Raw genomic sequence first — 23,712 nt, 5'->3', positions numbered from 1 at the left:
AGTAGAATTTTTTCCCAAGAATGAGAGTGGATCACGTTTTTCAAAATTTTACTGCAAAAGAAAACTACCAAATGGTGAAATTGTAGATCGTCCATGGCTAATATACTCTGTATCAAGTGATAAAATCTTCTGTTACTACTGCAAGCTTTTTGATAATAACACAGCAAATGCACTTGCAAGTTGTGGTTTTAATAACTGGCCGAACATTCATACCAGACTAGCTGAGCATGAGAACTCCAAAAAGCTTTTGCAAGCTATGATCAGTTGCTGTGAACTGCAGCAAAGATTATCTGCTGAAAAGACTATTGATGAACTGATAGAAAAAACTAATCACACAAGAAGCACTGGCATTAAGTTTTTGAACGACTGTTAGCCACTGTATAGTTCCTAGCAAAAAGAAACTTGCCATTCCGGGGATCTGAGGACCACATAATGGAAATTTCCTTGGTGTTTTTGAGTTGCTAGGAAGGTTTGATCCGGTAATGCAAGATCATCTGTGAAAAATCCAGAATAAGGAAATAAATTATCATTATTTAGGAAAAATAATCCAGAATGAGCTTATTAATATAATGGGTCAAGCTGTTTTACAGGAAATCATTTTGCAAATCAAGGCTGCTAAGTATTTTGCAGTAATTTTCTTGACAATCCCAGTGACTGACGCATCTAGAGAAAGGAGTTTTTCCAAGCTGAAACTGATCAAAACTTACTTGAGATCATCAAATCAGCAAGAACGTTTGAACAGTTTGGCAATTATGTCCATTGAATCTGAAATTGGCAGGAGTTTAAACTTAGACAAAATTCTAAAAGACTTTGCAGAGTCCTCTCCTTTCCCCTACCCTCAGTCACTCCCTCCCTCCCTCCATAAAAAGCAACATCTGCAGTTCCTTCCTCCACAGGTTAGCTGTTAGCTGTGGTTTAGATCCCGTTAACTTGACGATTGGACCAGCTTGTAGTGTGTGTGTGTGTGTGTGTGTGTCTCACGTGAGGGTGGGTTACCGCAACGGTGGCGGCGGAGAAGACGGACCTGGGGGGACGGGTAGACGGGACCGCCATTGCCGCAGAGGGCGGGCGGGGGAGAGGGGTGAGTAATGAGGGAGAGAGAGACGAGACCATGGCCTTCATTGCGCCTCCGCTGGGCCTCCACTCAATCCCCCCCCCCCCCCCCGTGGCAGCCGCCAATGATGGAGGAGACAATAAACAAGTTACTGTGAGGAGGGGAGAGAGGAGTTTGTGAGTGGGGCGGGACAGGCCACCGCTGGTGGGGCAGGAAGGCGCGTCGCCATCTCGCGGCCGTGGCATTAACTGACAGGAGAAGAGACCAATCTACGTGGCGCTGACTGAAGGAATCTGTGCATGCCCGGTTTTTAAGGGGGGAAGGGGTACCAGGGTTATGTTTCTGCTTGTCAAACCTGCAGTAGAACTCATTCAGGTCGTTGGTCAGCTGACGATCGTCCAAAGAGCAGGGGGCTTTCCTCTTGTAGCTGGTGATTTCTTGCAAGCCCTTCCAAACTGAAGAAGAGTCACTAGCTGAGAACTTGCTCCTCAACTTCTCAGAGTACCTTTCCTTGGCAGCTCTGATTCCTCTTCTGAGCTTGTACTTGGCCTGCCTCTGAGCACTAGATCAGAGTTTTAGTTATGTATAGAGATAGACAGACAGACAAACACAGACACAGACAGACAGACAGACAGACAGACAGACAGACAGAGAGAGAGAGACACACAGAGAGAGAGAGCAACTTCTTCAGAAGCACTAGAAAATATTCGGGTGCATCACATCTTGGTTTGGCAATTGCTCAAGTCTGCAAAAAATTGCAGAGAATTGTAGCCCAGTCCATCACACAAAACCAGCCTCCCACTACCCCAATCCCATCAACTCATCTATTCCATGCTGCCTTCGAAAAGCAGCCGATATAATCAAGGACTATTTGCATCCCAGTCATTCCCGTTTTCCATTCTCCCTTCGGACAAATAATGTAAAAGCTTGAAGGAATGTGCCACCAGATTCATGAACAGCTTCTTCCTTGCTGTTGTCAGATCACTGAATACTCCTCTGAAGCTTAGGGTGTAGTTTGGATCTCCCAACCTTTCTCTATAACTGAATGCCATAACAATATAACATTACATTCTGCACTCTGGTATTTTATCTTTGAACTACTGTTATGCATGTGCATGATTTGATAGGATAGCGCAAAGTTTTTCACTGTATCTCAGTATAGGTGACAATAATAAACCAATACCAATCAATGCCCAGTACGGCTCAGATCGCCATGGGCATGTTGATATGTGGATGTCTGAGACATGCTGACACATCAGATATTCCATTCCGCCACTGGGATCAATGGGTTGGGAGATTGCAACCTTCACGTGGTCCGCCCTGTTTCGACGAATGCAATCAACCCAGCGTGCACAATCAAATAAGATCAAATAGAACAAGTTGTCGTACAACTTTAGGCTGTGCACGCCATACGCAAGAAGAAGAAGACTGGGATCAATATTGAGTTCAGGAGCTGGGCAGTAATGCCCCTGTCCCCCTTAGGAAACCTGAACGGAAACCTCTGGAGACTTTGCGCCCCACCCAAGGTTTCCGTGCGGTTCCCGGAGGTTTTTGTCAGTCTACCTACCTGGTTGCAGGTACCTGTAAGCAGGTAGGGAGACTGACAAGCAACCTCCGGGAACCGCACGGACACCTTGGGTGGGGCGCAAAGTCTCCAGAAGTTTCCGTTCAGGTTTCCTAAGTGGGACAGGGGCATAACATGCTCGGCTTTATACCACCATAGGCTGGCGATCTTCATTTGGATGGGTTTCTGACCCTTGCATGGGTGCTTGTGATATATTCACTTTTATTTCATTTTAATACATTTAATTATTTGTTAGTATACACTAATTAAAAATAATTACATTTCTGTATATATTTTAATGGTTTTTGTTTTTAATTATTTAAATCTATTTGAATAATGTTTTCATGTATCCACCCATTCGAGGCATTCAAAAACTATTCAAAGGAATTTGGCATAGTTGTTATCAAAGTGTTCTGTAAGACTCAGTGGTGTGCTCTTCTGAGGAACAATTGAACTTGGAGTTTGCTCCACCTTTAGGGAGAATTTTTAGGTTTGTTCCTCTGTCTGGAAATAACAAATCCAGGTAGGATGTCCAGGCAACAAATCCATGCAATCACTTATGTCCAGGACAGTGCAGCTCTGTCCAATTTTGATGAAGTACTAGAGGGTTGCCTCACTATAATTGGGCCAACAAAATTCTCAATGCTTTTAGGAAAGTAGGAGAGGAAAATATATCGCAAAATACTGTGATTAAACACATCATTTAATTATACAGCATTTATAGCAATTTCATGTTTTCTGCAATGTATGAGAGAGCAGGTTACATTATGTTGTACAGTAAAAATAAGCACATTTTATTTACCCAATTAGAATTACAGATGACTTTAAAATTGAACAAATGAATCCAAATCAATTTACCATTGCTTACATTTTAATTTATTTAACTATTTTTCATTGCAACAAAAAATTGCTAATTACAAACTTCAATTACTAGATCTAAACATTTATCCATTTCTTAATAAATGATTAACATTTTTAAATAGCCTAAGTGTCCAAATAATATTCACAAATAATTCACGATAAAACATGATTTTTAAATCTCATTTACATTAATTTATAGGCCAAATGGAAGGAATTTAGTGTTCAATTGCTGTAAATTAATGTCAATTTAAATCAGCTTTCTAGTGAGATCCTGTGAACGCGCTGGTTTAGAACGTTCACATTGCGGTAGATTTGTGCCCTCAAATGCCCAGAAAAATACTGCGGGATATAATGGGCCCAAAATTAGCTACTCGCAACATTAAACTTTGTATAAAGGGATCTTAAGAAGCCCCTTTTAACGTAAAAATAAACAGCCTACCTTCTGTTGTCCCCTGTATGAGATCTGGCCCGTTGTCGGCGGTCGGGGGTTTAGAGGTTAATTTTTAACCTACTATAACAAGTAAGGAAAGCCCTTAAAACTAATCATAGTACGAGTAGGACGAGTACGCCTACCGGGATGAGGTGGAGCAGCTGACAGTGTGGTGCGAAGAAAATAACCTGCTCCTCAACACCTCAAAGACGAAGGAGGTAATAATAGACTTCAGGAAAAACAAAACGGACATGGTACCACTGACCATCAGAGGGGACTGTGTAGAGAGGGTGGCGGATTTCCGCTTCCTGGGAATCCACATTGAGGAGGACCTGACGTGGAGCGTGAACACCACTGCGCTGCTGAAAAAGGTCCAGCAGAGACTGCACTTCCTGAGGGTGCTCAGGAAGAACAACATCACTCAGAGGCTGCTGCTGTCCTTTTATCGGTGCTCCATTGAGAGCATACTAACATACTGTGTATGCGTGTGGTACACCAGCTGCACAGCGGCTCAGAGGAAAGCGCTCCAGAGGGCCATTGACAACGCCCAGAGGATTGTCGGCTGCCCTCTCCTTACCTTGGAGGACCTACACAGTTCCCGCTGCACCAAAAAAACCCAGAATATAATAAAGGACATCTCCCACCCCGGACACTCCCTGTTTGAACTGTTGCCGTCAGGCAGACGGTACAGATCCACAAGGACAAGGACAAATAGACTAAAAAACAGTTTTTACCCCACTGCTATAAAAGCACTAAATGTAGCCGCCAAGGAACGCAGGGGCGATACAGACTAAGGGACTGTGGTAACGGTGAAATCGACAGAAGGATGGAGGGTTGGGTGTGTATGCGTGCTTTGTCTGTGATATTTATTTATTTGCTTATCTTTATTATTTTACCGTGGATGTTTCGTTAGCTTTAGAAATGTTTGAATGCTGCACTGACTGGCTGACATTTTAAATTTCGTTGTACATGGCCCATGTTACAATGACAATAAAGAAACTATTCTATTCATAGCTCAAGCGACGGAATCTTCCAGCGATTTTTAGCTAATAATTAACTAGGCTGAAAAAACGCAATTTGAACAGCCTAGGAAAAATCGCGTTTTAAACCCGCCCCCCTCTAAACGGCGCCAAAATCGCGCACCCGGGCTGGGACAGATTTTCAGCGATGCTTCAGGTAGGCTTTGCAACATACCTATAAGAAGGCCGTGGGTCATGCGGTAGAAGGCGTAAGTAGAAGAGGTGGATACTTAATGATCAGCATAAATTTGATGTGCCGAGGCGTTGTTTGACCTTATCATTCAATAATTAATCCTTAAATTTCTAAAAAGCTCAGAATGTTAAGCCATTATTCCCAGATTTGATCTTTGAACTTTAATGGGGTGCCTGACCTAAGAATACAGCATATTCACTTGCTCCTTCCCCATTGGACATTATGCTTGACTAGGCCTGAACAAACAGTCTAGCAAAATTGTTCACTTGTCTCACACATGAAGAATCACCACTCAAACAAGATTCACGTAGGAAGACTTTTATCAGTGGAATATTACACAAGTTTAAAACCTTCAGCGCGAAAATGGAAGAGAAACTATACATTTTAAAATGTTCTGAGTTTCTGTTTCTGCCTTGACTGTATTTTTCTATTTTCCTATGTATTTTATGAACAGAGTTTCTAAGGTTATTTTGAAATCTCTCTTAACTAAATTGTCTTGGGGCAGAAAACATTTTAATTGGTGTTTCATGCACATTGGATCCTAGGAAGAACTGAAAGGTGTGTGAGATTTTTATTAAAACTAAACCTATTCATTTTGAAGTAGCTGGAAATCAGCATAAAATGATTATCATTGGATTTATCTCCATTCATTCTATGTAAAATCTCATGCTTTGCAATTATACTAAATTTGAAAGCTACTCTTACAATATTGTGTAAAAAAATTGAGAACTTGTTAAGGGGAGTTAATAATTAAAGGTGTTTGAGAGAAATTAAGAATGTGAACAAAATAACAATTTGTCTGCTACAGAGATTGTTGTGCAAAGCTCTCATGAGAATGAGCAGCTATACAATTCTTTTTGCCTGTCAGTCCATTCTGTTTTATTCAAGTTTGATCATTTGATCTGTTTCAGAGACCAACAAAGGAGTATCAGACAGTCTAGTGTCCACGATGACTATCTTGTGTTGTATTGTTGGTCAACATGTGTTCTAATTTTTCAATGCAAGTCTTGCCCTATGCAGGTTTAAAAAAAAGTAGTCAAACAATTGTCTTAAATATCATCTTAATACTTGTATTGTTCTTGCTTTCATTTAAATTTCCTGAAGTGAACAGAAGTGAGCAACCAAACTTTGACCTTGTTGCAAATGAAGTTCTACCTTATTACTAAGGATACATTCTGTTCTTCTGTTAGGGTTGAGAGATTCAATTATTGCACATTTATGTGATTGAAACACATGAATGCAGTATTTGAGGTATGTGCTTGTTCATACCATTGGTTTAATTTAATATTCAACTCCAGTCTTTATTGAGCATCAAACTTATCACCCACAGGCACTAAAGGTTCTGAGAACTGCAGAGTTTGCTCCATTTGTCGTTTTCATTGCTGCCCCGACTATTACTCCTGGCATGACTGAGGTAAGAAATAAATATGTTTTATATTTAGTGAAGTTCTCTGTTCTGCTATGTTTTTATTAGTTAACTGAAAGTGAAGTACATGAATTCCAATAATTAGAGACAATTATTCAACTTAATAACTTGTTACTGTTAAACCTTTCAAATGTAGCACTTATTGTCACAGTTATAGCTGAACAAAGTCCCTTAGGACGGACAGGAACACTTTGTTTAACAATACTATCAATAAAGTTTTTTCGAAAGGTGTTCAGGTTTTTAGTTTTCTCAGGCTGATGCATGCGTTGAGTCCATAAGACTAATATGTGTGTTGAAAGTCAAGATCAGTTCTTCAAGTTTATGTTAAGCTTCAGTGGAATGCTAAAAGGCTGAAGATATGGTGAGGGCACAGTAATTAAAACACTAGGCTAGCAATGTGGAGGCCTAGTCAAACAATCCATAAAACGCAAGTTGAATTCCCACAATGGCAGCAGTAGGATATAAATTCAGTAGATTGAACAATGTGGGATTAACTAGTCTCCATAATGGCCATCATTTAACCACTGGAGTGCCATAATAGTTGATCTGGTTTACCAATTACCTTGAAGGGACAAATTTGACTTGGATGGGCATTTGTGATTTCTGATCCATGGCAGTACAGTTGACTAAAGGGGCTGTCCCACTGCAGCGACCTAATTTGCGAGTTTAAAAGTGTTTGCACTCGACTCAAACTCGCAACATGGTCGACACGTAGTTCTAGGATGTCCTATGAGGTCACTGGAACTCTCCTTCATGCTCGAGGGAAGTTCCCGCATACTCGGAGCCTCAGCTAGGTCGCGGAAATTTTTCAGCAAGTTAAAAACATTTCCGCAAGTAAATATTGGTCGGCATGGTTCTTTTTAACTCGTAGAGCAGTGGAGTGGGGTCGCTATTTAGTTACATGCAGTCGAGGGCAGCCGTAGGCAATCTCCTTCGCTGACCGGGCATTTTAATTGGCTCATTGGAGTTTTCAGGACCAAGGAAAACCGACCGGTAGGTAAAATGCCCGCTAAACTTTATTATAAGATGTCTGTCTTCTTAAAAAGTGTCTCCACTCCTTCTCCCCCCCTCCGCCCTTCTCTCCCCTTCTCTCCCCCTCTCTCCCCTTCTCTCCCCTCCCCATCCGCACTCTCTAAAGGACTTACCGTACACTGTGCAGCCATCTTTTACCTTCCTCTTCATCGCGGGCGTGAATTTCAGACAGCGCTTCCCCGCTTTCCCTAGCCCCCACCTTTGCGATGTGTTTGTGTGTGTGTGTGTGTGTGTGTGAGATCGGGTGATCTAGCTCGCGGTTTCATCGCTGACGGTCGATCCAGCTCGCGGTTTTTCATCGTGACAGTCGATCCAGCTCGAGGTTTTCCAGGCGAGTGCCCACGAGCATGAAGGTCAAAGACACTCTTCTGAACTCGCGGATTAGGTCGCCGCAGTGGGACAGCCCCTTAACCTCTAAGATAATCTTTCAGTCGAATCAATCGTAATTTAGATGGCCTAACCACCTTCAACCTAGACACTAAATTCCTACACAGCGGTAAAGCTGTTCATAGTCCAGTTGACCATGCAACCTCATGAACATCTGGGGTCTGGTACAATTAATTTTGGATATCTATTCCAAACAATCAATCATTAAGCAATCAATATACATATAATTTACTTACAGAAATCTATGATGTAATCAACCTGATAGACTCCTCCAATATAATCCCAACATACATCCTGACGTTTTGTGGCAGCAGGATAAGGGAAAAGAATCCTCCTTGTGATTATATCCCACCCTCTACCTCAGCTAATGTAATAGTGCTTCTCTATGTTGAGTAACAATTAGAAGTGCTGAGAGTAACTGGGACAATAATATACTCCAAGAGAAGGATCATTTTGAAGAATGGCTGAGTAACACCGCCACTGATCCAGCTGGTCAAACACTGAGGATATAAATATCAGACTGGCAGTTAAGATGAAGTATATACCCAAATGACCTTGTCCTCATTAATGCTGCAGACAGCATTGGTGGTGTAGTCCTACATTCACACAAAGTACATCCTTTGGGATATTCCATGGTAGTATAATCATCCTCAATGAGATACTCAGAACAGGTCTGGCACCTAACAACAGGGCATCTATGAGGACCATTCAGAGTAGCAAAGATTCATTTCACCATAATTTGTATCCTTGTGGCCAAAACACACATACCCTTTAAACAACATGACAATCAATACTACTTAAATGCAAAAGGGAGTGGCATTAGATGCATCTAAAATTGAGATGTGAAATAGTAAAGTTACAATACAGTATAAACAATTAATAATAAAAACACCATGCCCTTGAGAGCCTAGCAACCATACAACCAGTGTGCTAGATCACAACTTTGCAGTCCTCTCTCATGCTGATGTGAATGTTGGTGAATAATTAAACTGTTAATGGAAGGAGGAAGCTACATGAAAATTCCAATCCTCAAAAATGGAACGAAGGGCATAAACTAGTGTGTGAATACAGAAGATAAAGTTGAACCACTTGCTCCCACGTTATTTAGCAAGAAGTGACAAATCTATGATGCATCTCTGCTTCTTCCTCCTGAGAGCCCACAATCACAGATGGCAGTTTTCAGCCATTTCTGTTCACTCCAAATGAAACCAATTCAGAGTTGACAGTTTAAAAGGTGAGAAGACCAGGTGGCATCCTGGCTGTAGTACTGAAGATGTACACTCCAGAACTCAACATACTGCTGGTCAAACAGTTCCAGTACAGTTCCAACACTGCCATCTATCTGACAATGTGAAAACAATGCAAAATGCAAGATCTGCCTGACTAATTATCACCCACTCAATCTAACAGCCTACAGCAAAGTAATGGATGTTGTTGACATTACTATGATGTGGCGCATACTCCTGAGTAACTTGTACAATTATACATATTTTGAATTTTGCTGGGACCACACAGCTATAGATGTCATGACATTAATCTTGAGTGAAACATGGATGCAAGAACTCAATTGCAGAGGTGAGGTGAAGTAACAGTCAGCGACATACAATATTATTTGACCGAGTGTGGCATCAAGGAAAGACACAAAGTGGTTGAGTAACTCAGCTGGTCAGGCAGCATCTTTGGAGAACATGGATAATGTGACATTTCAGATTAGGATCTTCCTTCAGCATCAAGGTGAAGCACAATAAAGCGAGTCACATATTGTAAACTCCAGAGAAAGCTTTATTAAATACGAAGGAACTTCAAAACAATAGCAGTGTGGCTGAGGGAATAGATGCGTGGCCCTCTGCCAGGCACACACAAAAACTCCCTTTTTAACTCCTTATCTCCAACCCCCGCCCCTCAGTCACACGCTTCTTCTGAGGGTTCGACTAAACAAAGGCCCGACTATCAGATGGCGCCACAAAGGAAGCAATGTAAAAATGGACATTAAGGGAAAAGGAATCCATGGTTGGAGTGATACCTCGTACAAAGAAAGATGGATTTTGGTTGTTAGTAACAAGTCATCGTAGCACCAAGTCAATGATGCAGGAGTTCCTCAGTACAATGTTCCTGGCTCTCACCACCTTCAGCTGCTTCATCAATGACTTCTTCCTACCATCAAGTAAAAAGTAAGAATGTTTACTGTTAATCATTCCATTTAGAACACCTCCACGAATGAACCAACATTCACGTATAAAAAATAATATTTACACTACTCAGTGGTGCCAGACAGTGATCATCTTCAACCACCTACCTTTGATATTACTATCGCTAAAGCTTTGTTAACAACAACCTGTGTGTCACCACTGACAAATAACTCCATTGTACCAGCCACCACATACACATGGTGTCATGTGTATTACGCTGCAAGTGACTCTCAAAATCCCCTTTTCCACTGTCAACAAAACAAGAATAGGATGGAATACTGTCCATTTGCCTGGATGAGTATATCTCACGGCCCCAGAAGGTTGATGTCAACAAGAACAATGCAGCCACCACACTGATCATTGATTACTTCCACACCTGGCGCACCATGACTGCAATATGTATCATCTACTAAATGGACAACAATCATTTTCTTGGGTAATTCTGACAGTACCCCAAAAAGTCACAAAGACCACCAAGAAGGACAATGACTGCACATGTAAGGGAAACCTTCTGCCAGTTCTCCAAAACACTCACCATCCTCACTTTGAAAAGCATTATTGTTTCTTACTTATCACCAGTCTAAATTCCTCAAACTCTCTCCCCAGCAGTCCTTCACTAGAAAGACACAGCAGTTCAAGAAAAGGCTGACCATCAGGTTTACAAGGGCAACTAAGGATTGCCCATCGGTGCCCTGATCATAAAAAATATTTTTTTTTTCAAGGTTTCAAATTCAGTTTCTTGTCAGATGTACCAATTAAGGTAGTGAAATTTGAATTACCATACAACCATGCTAAGTGAAAAGCAACAAGACACACAACCACATAAAAGTTAACATAAACATCCACCACAGTGGATTCCACATTCCTCACTGTGATGGAAGGCAATAAAGTTCAATCTTCTTCCTCTTTGTTCTCCCACGATCGGGGCAGTTAAACCATCCGCAGTCGGAGCGATCAAAGACCCCACAGCCGATGATCGAAGCCCATGTCGGGTTGATCGAAACTCCCGGGTCGGGGTGGTTGAAACTCTCCATGGCATGGAGATCCCGAGTCGACCTCTTCTTACCAGAGATCGCAGGCTTCACGATGTTAAAGTCCGCAGTCCCCGCAGTTGGAGATTCGATCCCCGGCAAAGGGATCGCAAGCTCCCTGATGTTAAAGTCCCGCAGACTCCTGTGGCTTGGAGAGCCGGGTCGGTCTCCAGGAAAAGCTGCCAATTCCACGATGTTAGGCCTCAGTGCAGACAGAGATACGATACGGGGAAAATTTGCATCTCCGTCGAGGTAAGAGATTGAAAAAAAGGTTCCCGCAGCACCCTACTGTTGGCGAGGCAGCCACTGCTGGTGGCGCCACCCGGTGTTTACAAGGTAATGGAAAATTTATGATGGGAGTGGTTTGGTGAATTAAAGTGACAAGTGCGCGGAAGCTTAGGGTCATGTTTGTGTGCTGAATGGAAGTTTGCAGCAAATTGGTCACCCAATTGGTTAGACAATAGACAATAGGTGCAGGAGTAGGCCATTCGGCCCTTTGAGCCGGCACTGCCATTCAATGTGATCATGGCTGATCACAGTTGCCCCTGGTTCTGGACTCCCCCAACATCGGGAACATGTTTTCTGCCTCTAGCGTGTCCAAACCCTTAATAATCTTATATGTTTCAATAAGATAACCTCTCATCCTTCTAAACTCCAGAGTATACAAACCCAGCCGCTCCATTCTTTGAGCATATGACAGTCCCACCATCCCAGGAATTAACCTTGTAAACCTACGCTGCACTACCTCAATAGCAAGAATGTCCTTCCTCAAATTAGGGGACCAAAACTGCACACAATACTCCAGGTGTGATCTCACTGGGGCCTTATACGACTGCAGGAGGACCTCTTTGCTCCTATACTCAACTCCTTGTTATGAAGGCCAACATGCCATTCGCTTTCTTCACTGCCTTCTCGAACTTTCCTTCCCATTAATTCGGGAGTCTTTTGTAACTCTTCCTGTACTCACTTCCCCTTCAACTCCATCTTTATACTCCCTTTTTGTCAATCCCTCCCCCCCCACTATTTAGTTTAACCCCACACGTGTAGCCCTTGCAAACCTGCCTTCCAGAACGTCGGTTCCCCTCCAGTTAAGGTGTAACCCGTCCCTTTTGTACAGGTCACCCTTACCCCAGAAGAGATCCCAGTGGTCTATAAATCTAAATCCTTGCTCCCTGCACCAGCCCCTCAGCCACACATTCAGATCCCCTATCTCTCTGTTCCTGTCCTCACTAGCACGAGGTACTGGAAGCAATCCAGAGATAACCACCCTAGGAGTCCTGCCTTTCAGTCTTCCCCACTCTCTGAACTCACGTTGCAAAACCTCTTTCCTCTTCTTCCCGATGCCGTTTGTGCCTACGTGCAAAACTACTGCCGGCTGTTCACCTTCTCTCTCGATGATGTTCGGAATTCGGTTTGTGACATCCTGAACCCTAGCACCACGGAGGCAATATACCATCCTCTCGTCTCGCCTGCCGCCACAGAATCTCTTGTCTGCTCCTCGGACAATGGAGTCACCCACCACTATGGCTCTGCCCGATGTTGGTCTCGCCGGTCGAGTCCCATCTCTAGGATTGGAGCCCCAGACGTGTCCGCAGCTCGGACTGGAAGCGTTGTCTCCCCCGACAGTTCCCAAGAGGGCCTACCTGTTTTCATTAGGCACAGCCACCTGGGTCTCCTGCACTACACGGTTACCACCCATTCTCTCAGTCACACACCTTGGTTCCCGTATCCTCGGCGTGACAACCTCACTGTAGGTCCTGTCCAGGAAACTCGTTTTCCCGGATGGCCCTGAGGTCATCCAGCTGCTTCTCCAGTGCCCCAACACGGTCCTTCAGGAGCTGAACCTGGACGCACTTGCCACAGCTGTAGCAGCCAGAGGCTCCATCCGTGTCCCTGGCCTCCCACATCCTGCAAACATCAAACTGCCTCATCTTACCCGTCATGTGTTCACCGTGTCCCGTCCTCTCCAGCTTTTTGCGTAGTCACCTCTCCTAGCCTCCTCGCCGAAGACTCTCGAGCCAAAGACTCGCACTTTACTCACAAGGCCGCTCCCCGACAGCAAGCCTTGCTTATATTGGCTGATAAATTGCCCAATTTGTCACAATCAATAAACCAATATGCGAATTGCTTACTTTACAGCCAATTGCCAAACTCCCTCCTGCCGTTCCCGAGCTTGAAGGAATGTGTTCCCAGCTAGTCACGCCCGGTTTTTAAACTAACCGTTCCTGGAAGGGAACAAAAGAAACTCCCTCTCTGGACGTGGGGATAGAGAAGCTTAATGCAAGTGCTATATTTGTATGGGAGGGTGAGCGATATTACAGGTGAAAGTAGATGTTGATGATGGAGAGGACACTGAAGCTTGGTTCAAAGTCAAATCTGATGCAACTGTCAACAGAGTTATTTTATATGTTGGGACCATGGGAGGTGATGGTACAGTGCATGGAGTTTTTGGATGGACTGAAGATAATGGATTTGCTTATCTTAATGTTCAATTGGAGGACATTTTATTTGATTTCACTTAAATAGCCATCATGACAACACAGGTTGTAGGAGAAATGCTGATGTGATTATTGTCTTGGACCTAGAGATGCAAGAGTTTTTGAATAATTTTGCTTATTGGACATATTGAGGATGGGATAGATCAAAGATAACGTTGGTAAAGTTTTTTTAAAAAAACGTCTGAAAGTTTTGGTCTCCAAATTTGAGGAAGGACATTGTTGCTATTGAGGGAGTGCTTCATGAGGTTAATTCCCGGGATGGCTGGACTGTCATATGTTGAAAGAATGGAGCGACTGGGCTTGTAGACACTGGAATTTAGGATGAGAGGGGATCTTATTGAAACATATAAGTTTATTATGGGATTGGACACGCTAGAGGCATCAAACATGTTCCCGATGTTGGGGGAGTGCAGTTTAAGAATAAGGGGTAGGCTATTTAGAACGGAGATGAGGAAAACATTTTTCACCCAGAGAGTTATGAGTCTGTGGAATTCTCTGCCTCAGGAGGCAGTGGAGGCCGATTCTCTGGATGCTTTCAAGGGAGAGTTAGATAGAACTCTTAAAGGTAGCGGAGTCATGGGATATGGGGAGAAGGCCGGAATGGTGTACTGATTGTGGATGATCAGCCATGATCACAGTGAATGGCGGTGCTGGCTTGAAGGGCCTACTCCTGCATCTATTGTCTATTGTCTAAAAGGTATGTTTACAAAAACATTTTTCTAAGGTTCAAGGACAGGTTTGTGCAAATCCATGATTCATTTCCTTTGCACTGTTTCCAGCAATCTTTCGGGTACTTCTGAGGATTCTGTGAAATAGTACCACGTAATCGCAATATATGTATATATATAAATCATTGCTCACTGATTCTGCCAGGACTAAACAAATTCATTTATCATAAGGCAGCTACAGTCAATAGAAACACGACTGTTGCACTGGTGATTGACTATGCCGTTGATTCCTGATATTATCCAGTCCATCAATTTTATCAACTGTATATCTTTATTGTCATTTCCTGAGTATTCGCATACCCAGAGGAAACAAAAAAACGTTGCTCAACCAGTGTCCATTCAGTGTGCATGAAAAATAAATAGAAATTTAAAAAATAAATAAATAAAATAAAAAAAATCTGCATTATAGCAGCATTATAGCAGTTCCAGCCTAAGCAGTCGTGGTTGAAAACAGCAGCAGTGGGGACCTAATGGGGTGGGGAGGATTGAGGAAAATTAGACCTTTGAGGAAAGAGTTTGCAGCGAAATAGCTTGGTAAACTTGATACTTTGTAAGTGGCAAATTAAATTTATAAAGCTTGTTCTTCTGCGTGATCTTCAGTCTTTGCCTTTATTTTTCTGCCCTTTTATTATTTAAACTCACATTTTATGTTCACTTTCTTACTTCCTTTCTGATTTTTACATAGCTCCCAAGGTGGTGCAAAAAGCTACCTGTAAGTATTTGTATTAGACAGGGATGACTGAAAATGGCAATTTAGTTTTTGCAATTAGTGGTGCCATAGTCATCCTTGAGAAGAGTTTTGGTTTTATTCAAGGTGGTTATTATTAGAACATTGAGTAAATGTTGTTGTTGTACCATTTTACTTTTAGGCCTTTTAATCACATTATGGAGAAAATCAGCCTTGTTTGCAAAAAGATATCCATGACATTAGTTAAGTTTCATAAAGATTTTCTTGAAGTGACTGAATCTTTTGATGGTCTTCCTTGAACTTATTTTTTAATTTATCTAGTCCACAGATGTACACTAATTTGTTAATGAGTTTTGCTGATCAAATAAAATCTTAAAATAAACATTTTATCATATTAGTTGGGTAAATGCTGTGTAGTTCAACTTGAGAAACATATTTTATTTTTATTATTTCAATTTTCTTACATTTATTAAATAATTTTATTATTATAATTTTCATTTTAACCAGTTTCAATAAGTTGATTGTAGACACGAGGAACTGCAGATATTGCTGGAGTAACTCAGTGGGTCTGAAGTAGTGTTCCAACCAGAAATGTCACCTATCCATGTTCTCCAGCGATGCTGCCGGACCCACTGAGTTACTCCAGCACATTGTGTAAGTCAATTGCTGCTTTGCCAGATGAATGTAGAAGAATTCATGATAACTACAACTTGCATTTCATATTGAGAAAGGTCGAGTTATTTCTCAGCTGAATGGGGAAAAAACAAATATTGAGGCAGAATCAATAATGGAAAACCATCAGTTCCATGGAGACCTGCCAGCTGGTGGCAATCCACTTGGCAATGCAGCCTAGACGTGCACTGGCACCCAGCAACACCAACGCTGGGAATGTGCTGGCAGTCAGATATGCTTTTAACCTCTTGATCTGATTAAATCCAGCAGTGTTCATAAACTGCTCATCCCAGGGTGCATCTGGTGAAACACCATTCACTTGAATGGTGTCACCAACCTTTATCTGAAAAGTACATTGGTCGGGTTTTATTCACTCTTTATTTCAAAATATATATACATTTAAGTAATCAATAGCATTTTTGTATGTTTGCAAATCAATGCTTTTAAAATATCTATCATTTTGGGTTTTTTTCAGCATTGGCAGCGAGAGGTCTAATAAATGGGGGGGAAACCCCCATACCCTGCCATGGTTCTATTGGTTATTGGGATTAAAAGACATATGATCGGCTCCCTCTGGGAGATCTGTCATCTTCCTTATATTGAAAAGTTTTGTGAGAGCTTTTTTGAAGTTTGCTACCACTCTAGATAATTTACTCATAAATATGAGAATAACGTCAGAAGTATATGTTTGGCAGCCCCTCTGGGTTGCCCATGCCCCATCTTTCAGACATCAGCACCTGGTTTCTGAATTTAGAAAGTAAATGACATCATAGTTTAAGTAATGGGCTTGTACTGGGTAGTTTTGTTGTACTATCACACTTAATCACAAAATTGCAGCAAAACGAATACCAATCCTGCCTCTTCTCATGCGCTGCAGTTAATTAATCAAGCATTAAAGATTTGTTTCTTATGGTGAAACTGATCAGAAAACATTTCAAACCATAAGCTTAATGAGCTTGTAATTGATTAAGAAGAAATGTCTTAAAGCTTCACTCTAAACATTTTGCAAGTTTTTCTGTGTATTGTGTGTCTAATTAGACTGGTTAAGAAAAGAAAAAAAATTGAACTCTTCAATAGAATATAAACTGTTGCAAATACTGAGGGATGTCAATCAGTCCACGAGGAAACGGCTGATATGGACATTACTTGAATGTGGAGAGAAGCTAATTTAGTTGGGCTCCAATGGTTGAAATTCAATGTCTTTCTATTCTTCAGGATGAATCTCTTCAACGTCTACAGAAGGAGTCAGAAATTCTACAGAGAACATATGCACACTACTTTGATCTAACTATAATCAACAATGAAATAGATGAGACCATCAGGCATCTGGAAGAAGCCATTGAACTTGTGTGTACTACACCGCAGTGGGTTCCTGTATCCTGGGTATACTAAGGACTGGAGAGAGAAACCATGAACTTTATCATTCCCTAGCAACACCTGACGTTAGACTTTGTAAATGACCATGCATCAAATCTTGCCCCTTATAGACTGCCTAGGATTAGTGTGCCCTAATTTTTTTGACTATTGTTATGTCCTTCTAAATGGATGGAGAGAAAATATCAAACTCTGAAAGTGACAGTGTCCCTTTTTAAAATGTGTGAGGGCTGTGCTTCCATTATTAAAATCAGATCTATAAATGCATCCTGCTCTATAAACATTGGTAAATCCCACATTGATCTGCATTGTTATTTGAACAGTTGCTTGTACTAAGTTTTAATTAAGTAAGCTTTAAACACAAATTTATCCACCCAAATTTTCTTTCCAAATAATGGATCTGCTGAACTTTAAAACTGCAAATAGCCTGCCTATGTGGCTGCCTGTTTGAAATTTAATTTCACATGGCTGGCATTGTATAATAAATTCAGATATTACATCTTCGGATGCCCCCTGTGAATAATTGGTACAAGCTTTAAGCAATATCTTACATCTGCAAAGTTACAGATACCTGCACTCATTTGTTGAGGTTGGATATAGTAGGTGTATTAAATAGATGTGATTTTTTTTCACAAACCGGTCAAATTTAATAAAGGGGATACTGTCATTTACAATTTAAAATTGTACAAACATTTTAGAAATTGGAATCAGGTTTTACTGCATGTGGAGTTACAGAATTCATGCTGTTGGTGTATCTGTGTTGGAAACTGTATTCTACAGCAACGTACATTCCATTTGTTGGAAAAATTACCCAAGGGAATTATTATTCAAAAACAATTGTAAACCTATGCACATCCCTTGCATTGTGGGCAAGTTTATAAATGACTGATTTTTAATCATGTAGTGAAATGTGTTTGTACTTTGTTGCAATTTAATTTGTTCTAAGGGGAAGAATTTGCAATTTCGCCATTTCAGATATGTGTCGTCTTTGAATATAAATATTTTAATTATGTTCCGTCTGGAAAAATGGTTTAATTTTTATCATTGAATTATATGTATTAAAATGCACAAATTTTACTAAAGAAATACTGTGCGTAAAAAAAAAAGAGATAGTTTGTGGTCAGATACAAGCAGTTCAGCTCACGTCACAACTTCATGCAAACTGGCCTGCAGTGCTACTGAAGATAACGATACAAAAAAATTGCGATTGGACTTTTTTTTCTAAAAGCTTCCCTTTATGTGGTCAGTTTTTGCCTGTTTTTATTTCCTAATTGTCATTCTTCAAGCTTATACGGAGCTTGACCTCACCCAGCCATGTTAAATTGAACAAGCTGCAATTATTGACCTTCAGTACAGCTGCCTAAGACATTATTGTGTTTCCAATTACAGGGCTGTAAGTTCTATACTTTTATAACTGGTCAGTGGTAAGGCCAGTGTGGTGCTGGCCATCGGGAACTGAACAGTATCTCTGGTCATGTAATATAAAAATGAAAATACTGTGGAAAAATGTAAAAGAAAACGAAGCACAATTTCACAACTGGAATTTATTGAGCATTTTCATATTTTCTGGAGTCCATTCCGGTTAAGAGAAAATAGTATTTTATAAAACTGTTCCCATCAGGATTTTAGAGCACAGAGGAATGCATTGTTTGCCTTAAGACATTTTGTAACTTAATTCCTGCTTTCTTTGATGTAATGCCATTCCTAACAGTATTGAAAGGAGATTTACATATCTGTTATACATTTCAGAAAATGCGTATTGTTCAAATGCCGTGGATGCTTTCGTGAAACACAATTGGCAATGGAAATCTGTATTAAAGGATAAGTGGTACAGTTGAGATCCTTGAATAATTGAAAATGTAGATCAACTGAAATGAGAATATTTTATTTTTATACTATTTTAATGAAGTTTGAATAATTTTATTGCAGTACTTTTGCAAACACAAACTGCAACTAAACATTAATTACAGTAACAATGGAACCATTGTTAATGGAACTATTACATTTTCATCTTCGTTCAAGTAGTTAATTTTAGAAAATATACACAGGCATTGATTTAACTGTCAGAGAACACTAATCCCATGGGAACATTAGAGGAATCATTCACTGTGACTAATGTAGATAGGGAAAAATATAAAGTTAAATCTTACTGATAAGCAAGATTAGTATAGTATATTTTTTAGTTGTGCGATAGAGAACAATTTTAAACCTTATATTTGCATGTTGATGATGTTGATAGTATAATATAAATGAGGGATAAATTAGATGAATAGTGTAAATAATTTAACTGCCATATGTAGGAAGGTGGGTCTGGGATGCAATCATGCCATTTTCTGCAAACATGTTTCAAAGTTATCCAAGTTGGCTAAAGTCTATTTTACTTTTCTTTTACTTTTACACACCGGTCTATTTGAAAATGACCATAATTCAAAAAACCCAGGAGTAAGGGTTTTCATTGACACATTAATAACTAAAAATAAGGTGTTAGAAACTAAATGCATGTAGAGCAAAATCACCCAGATCCCTCTCTCCCCCAATGGTATAATCAGCATGACTTGAAATTGCTTGTCACCGTGAAGCAATGATAAATTGAATATATATTTCTGATAATCCAATTGCATAAACTTATTTTAGTATCATGCAATTTCCCTTCTTTCCCCGCCCACAATATTAACTAGTTCCCTGAAAGTAACGATACAAGTACATAAGATGGTGAGGAAAGCTTTTGGTTTGCTTGCCTTTATCAGTCAGTGCATGGAGCACAAGCGTCATGATATGTTGTACAAGTTATTGCTGGGACTGCACTTGGAATATTGTGTGCTGTTGCCGTTAACGAGCTGTTGGAAGGATGCAGAAAAGATTCACAAGTATGTTACTAGGACTGGAGTGCTCAAGTTAGGAATAACTGAATAGGCTGGGGTTTTTTCCCCTGGAACATAGGAGGCTGAAAGGTGACCTTACAGTGGTATATAAAATCACGAGGGATGTAGGCAAGATGAAAAGCCAGTTTTTTCACAGGAAAGGTGAGTCTAAAACGAGAGGACATAAACCTAAGGTAAGAAGGAAAGTTTTAAAGGGACCTGAGCGGTGCAACTTTTTAACACACAAGGTGTGTACGTGGAAATAAAAACTGCCAGCAGTAGTGGTAGAAGTGGGTACAATTACATGGACAGGTATGTGGGTAGGAAAGGTTTCGAGGGATATCGGTCAAGGGCAGGTAAAAATTTCATTTTGTCATTTCGGGGATGACGATAAAACCTACTTGACTCATGAAATGTGGCTAATTCAGGTTGTCAACTTGTCAGCATGAACAAGCTGGGCTGAAGGATCTATTTCGGTGCTGTATAACTATTTTTGAGTCATTTGATATTTTTTTTAAATCAACGATAATTTTGGACATCATTTTATATGTAATTACTGTGATTCGCTGTGGTCTCACGTCTGAGGCAGAAAGTTGTGAGTTGAATCCACAATTCAAAGATGAATATTTCATCTGAATTGATAGTTGGCCTCAGTTCTGGAAAACTTCACTCTCTGAGGAGACTTCATTCATATGGAATGTTAATTCCATCCGACTTTACAACTGAAAGATTTCACGGCCCAATTCTAAGAGTTAGTTTACCTCGCAAAAAAGAAAATGTGATGACTGATTACCAAAACATTTTTTTATTTTAGAGCCTGCTCTGCAGATTGAAAACTTTAATTTCCTTACATTAGAAGAATGAGTGCACTTTGTGGGCATCTCAGGGGAAATTAAGTGACTCTCAGCTCTACTCATGATCTCTGCTCAGTCTTGAACTGCCTACTGCCTTTAGCACTTTAAGGCAGCACAGTGGATCATGACTACAGGTGCTGTCTGTGCAGAAGTTTGTACGTACTCCCTCTGACCGTGTGGGTTTTCCTCCGAGTGCTCCAGCTTCGTCCCACATTCTAAAGACGTGCAAATTTGTAGGTTCATCTACGGCTGAGCGTTGGTCAGCGGGGACTCGGCCAATAGGCCTGTTATCATAAATTTAAAATAAACAGTTACTTGCCTCATCATCTTCCACTTATCCTTTGAGTAACCAATGGAAGTATCTTTCCATTTTTATCTGTTGGAGTCTGAGAATATTCTACCATCGTTTCTCTTTTGCATGCTACATTATGCCTGGATTTTGAGAATTTATTCTTACCACTTCCTATTTTTCGTTCCTTATGGTTGACCAATGGTAGGCTGTTTCTATACTGCATCTCAAAACTAAACATGCTGTACCTCAGAAGGTGGCAATTGGAACCTCGTTATTTAAAATTGGAGGCAGACAGAAAATATGCAACTACAGATGAGTTAGCCCAACTGACAGGAGGGAAAATACTTGATTATTATAAAGAATGTGATAATAAATGACTTAGAAGATGGCAACATAATTAACCAAACTCAACATGGATTTATGAAAGGGAAATCTTGTGTGATAAACCTGAAGGTTTTTGAGAATGCAGAATAAATAATAAAGACTACATTTAGTTTTTTTTAAAGACCTTTAATTTTGCACACCAACCTCATCAAAGTAAACCGGGTTGGGAGTAATAGGCTGGCAAGAATTGAAAATTGAGCAGTAATATGGTCTATTTTGTTAGGGCAAGCCGTAGTGTTTCTAAATTGACAATGATTAAGAAGGTTGTTAGGATGCAAAGAAACATGAAGATTTAGATCAGTGAATTGGTAAGCATATGGAAGATGGTGAATATAAAGGTGAAATTATTCTCTGGTTGGAGAAACTGAAAACTATAATTTTTCTCCAACCAACAGTGATAGATTGCACCTTTGTAAAACAGTCATTGAAAACAAATATGCAAATTTGAGCAAGCATTTGTGGTAATAACTTGTATGTTAGCCTTCAGTGCAATAGCTCTGAGTACAGGAGAAATACATTAAACTGATTCCTATGTTGGACTGTCCTACGAGGAGAGATGGGGTAAACTTGTTCTTTTTCCACTAGAGTTTAGAAGAGTGAGTGAAATTTTAATTGAAAGGTTAAAATCTTGGACAAATTGGATGCAAGATGATGATTTCTCTTGACTGCTCTGATATCAGGGCTCAGAATCCCAGGATTGGATGTGGAGCAAGCCATTTAAAACTAAGACAAGGAGGACCTGTGGAAGCCAAGATTTTTGAATAAGGTCATAAATGTTTAGACACTGAAAGCATTAAGATGTAGGGAAGAGAGGGTAGGACCAAGGTAGTGAGGAAAATCAGCTATGACCATGTGTGGATGCGCCAAATTGCCTATCCGTGCATCATGTTTCTACGTTTCTACGGCATTATCTAACGTCAGATCGTACGAGAAAGCTGGTGACACTAAAATCTACTTCGTCAGACGTGGCTCAATCCCGATGCTGTTTCTGGTTCTCGATCTCCCTGTAGCCATTACCCAGACCGGGGCTCAACACCAAGATCCGCTCTATGATCTTCAGCCCAGCAGCCCGCTCCTCGGCTGCGCGAGCCGCCGCGGCTCCTGCCCATTAATACGCAGATGAGCTCTGACCTCATGACCATCAGGAAGGGGCGCCCGAGGCCCCTGTCCCGACTACCCAAAGTGTTTCTTCATGAGCAGTATATGGTGGGCGGAGACCCAACGACTAGCAACAGTAGTGGGAATGGGAAGCATGAGTATCATGAACATTACAGGTAACAAATCTACATGTGTTTCAATCACTTTCATCCCCGGTTCTGTTCCTAAATCCATTCTGTGCTTGAAGCAGTCAACCTGTGTGTTCCTTGAAACCTCGTGCTAACTCTGCCTGCCATTGCAGTCACCACCAAAGATTATAGAGGAGCTATTATCTTTGGTCACCACTGTGTGTCGGGCTGCCAACTCTCATGCATTGAGCGTGACACTCACGCATTTCACAAAATTCTCACGCTGATCATAATTCTTTAAAAATAAAGTCACGGGCAATTCAATTCGCCCAAGGCTTCCAGATCTCCTCCACACTCACCAATGAGAATAGTTTTCTGTCGGCGGGTTTCCCGTAAAGAACGAGCAATTTAATTGTCTTAGACTCTAAAGCACAATATTAAAAATGGCAAACTGCAGTACATTTGACATTCATGGAACCAAAATCTGCAGGTGCTGGAAATTCAAAATAAAGCAAAAATTGTTTTAGAGGCGAGTAAAAACCACGAGGGGAATGTATAAGGTGAATGCATAGTCTTTTTCCCGCGATATGTGATTCAAGAACTAGAGGGCGTTGGTTTAAAGCAGGGCTGTCAAACTACTGGCCCGAGGGATGAGGGTCCAATCCGGCCCGCGGGATGATTAGTTTCTCCCCTGCAGATGGTGGGATAGGCGAGACACGGCGGTGGTCCCAGCACCGACCCCCGAGGCACCTCCTCACACCCCATGGAGTTTTAACCCCGGCCAGGAGCGGACCGGGTGAGTGGGGGCGTCGGTGCCGCCGCCGGGATGAATCTCGGGCTAAGGCTCCGCTCCCCGACCCCCGGGTCACTGACCCTCACCTCCCTCTGACCCCAGCTGGGCACAGAGCAAAGAGAACCTAGGCTGACGCGCATCCTCGGGGAGGGGAGG

The 23,712-nt window shown here is 41.1% G+C and overlaps 1 protein-coding gene across 1 annotated transcript in view; it reads left to right on the top strand.

The window, feature by feature from the left end:
- The window catches only part of LOC129703110 (peripheral plasma membrane protein CASK-like), a 36,533-nt gene extending 17,551 nt beyond the window's left edge, over positions 1 to 18,982 (top strand). The window contains exons 7-8 of the mRNA XM_055645308.1: positions 6,452 to 6,535; positions 16,988 to 18,982. Of these exons, the coding sequence (XP_055501283.1) occupies positions 6,452 to 6,535; positions 16,988 to 17,164 (261 nt within the window). The 3' untranslated portion in view covers positions 17,165 to 18,982. The remainder of the gene's footprint in view (positions 1 to 6,451; positions 6,536 to 16,987) is intronic.
- Positions 18,983 to 23,712: the final 4,730 nt, after the last annotated feature.

Source organism: Leucoraja erinacea, chromosome 13, assembly GCF_028641065.1.
Source record: "Leucoraja erinacea ecotype New England chromosome 13, Leri_hhj_1, whole genome shotgun sequence".
NCBI lineage: Eukaryota > Metazoa > Chordata > Chondrichthyes > Rajiformes > Rajidae > Leucoraja > Leucoraja erinaceus.
Note: the sequence above shows the minus strand (reverse complement) of the source record. Positions and strands in the feature narration are given on the sequence as shown.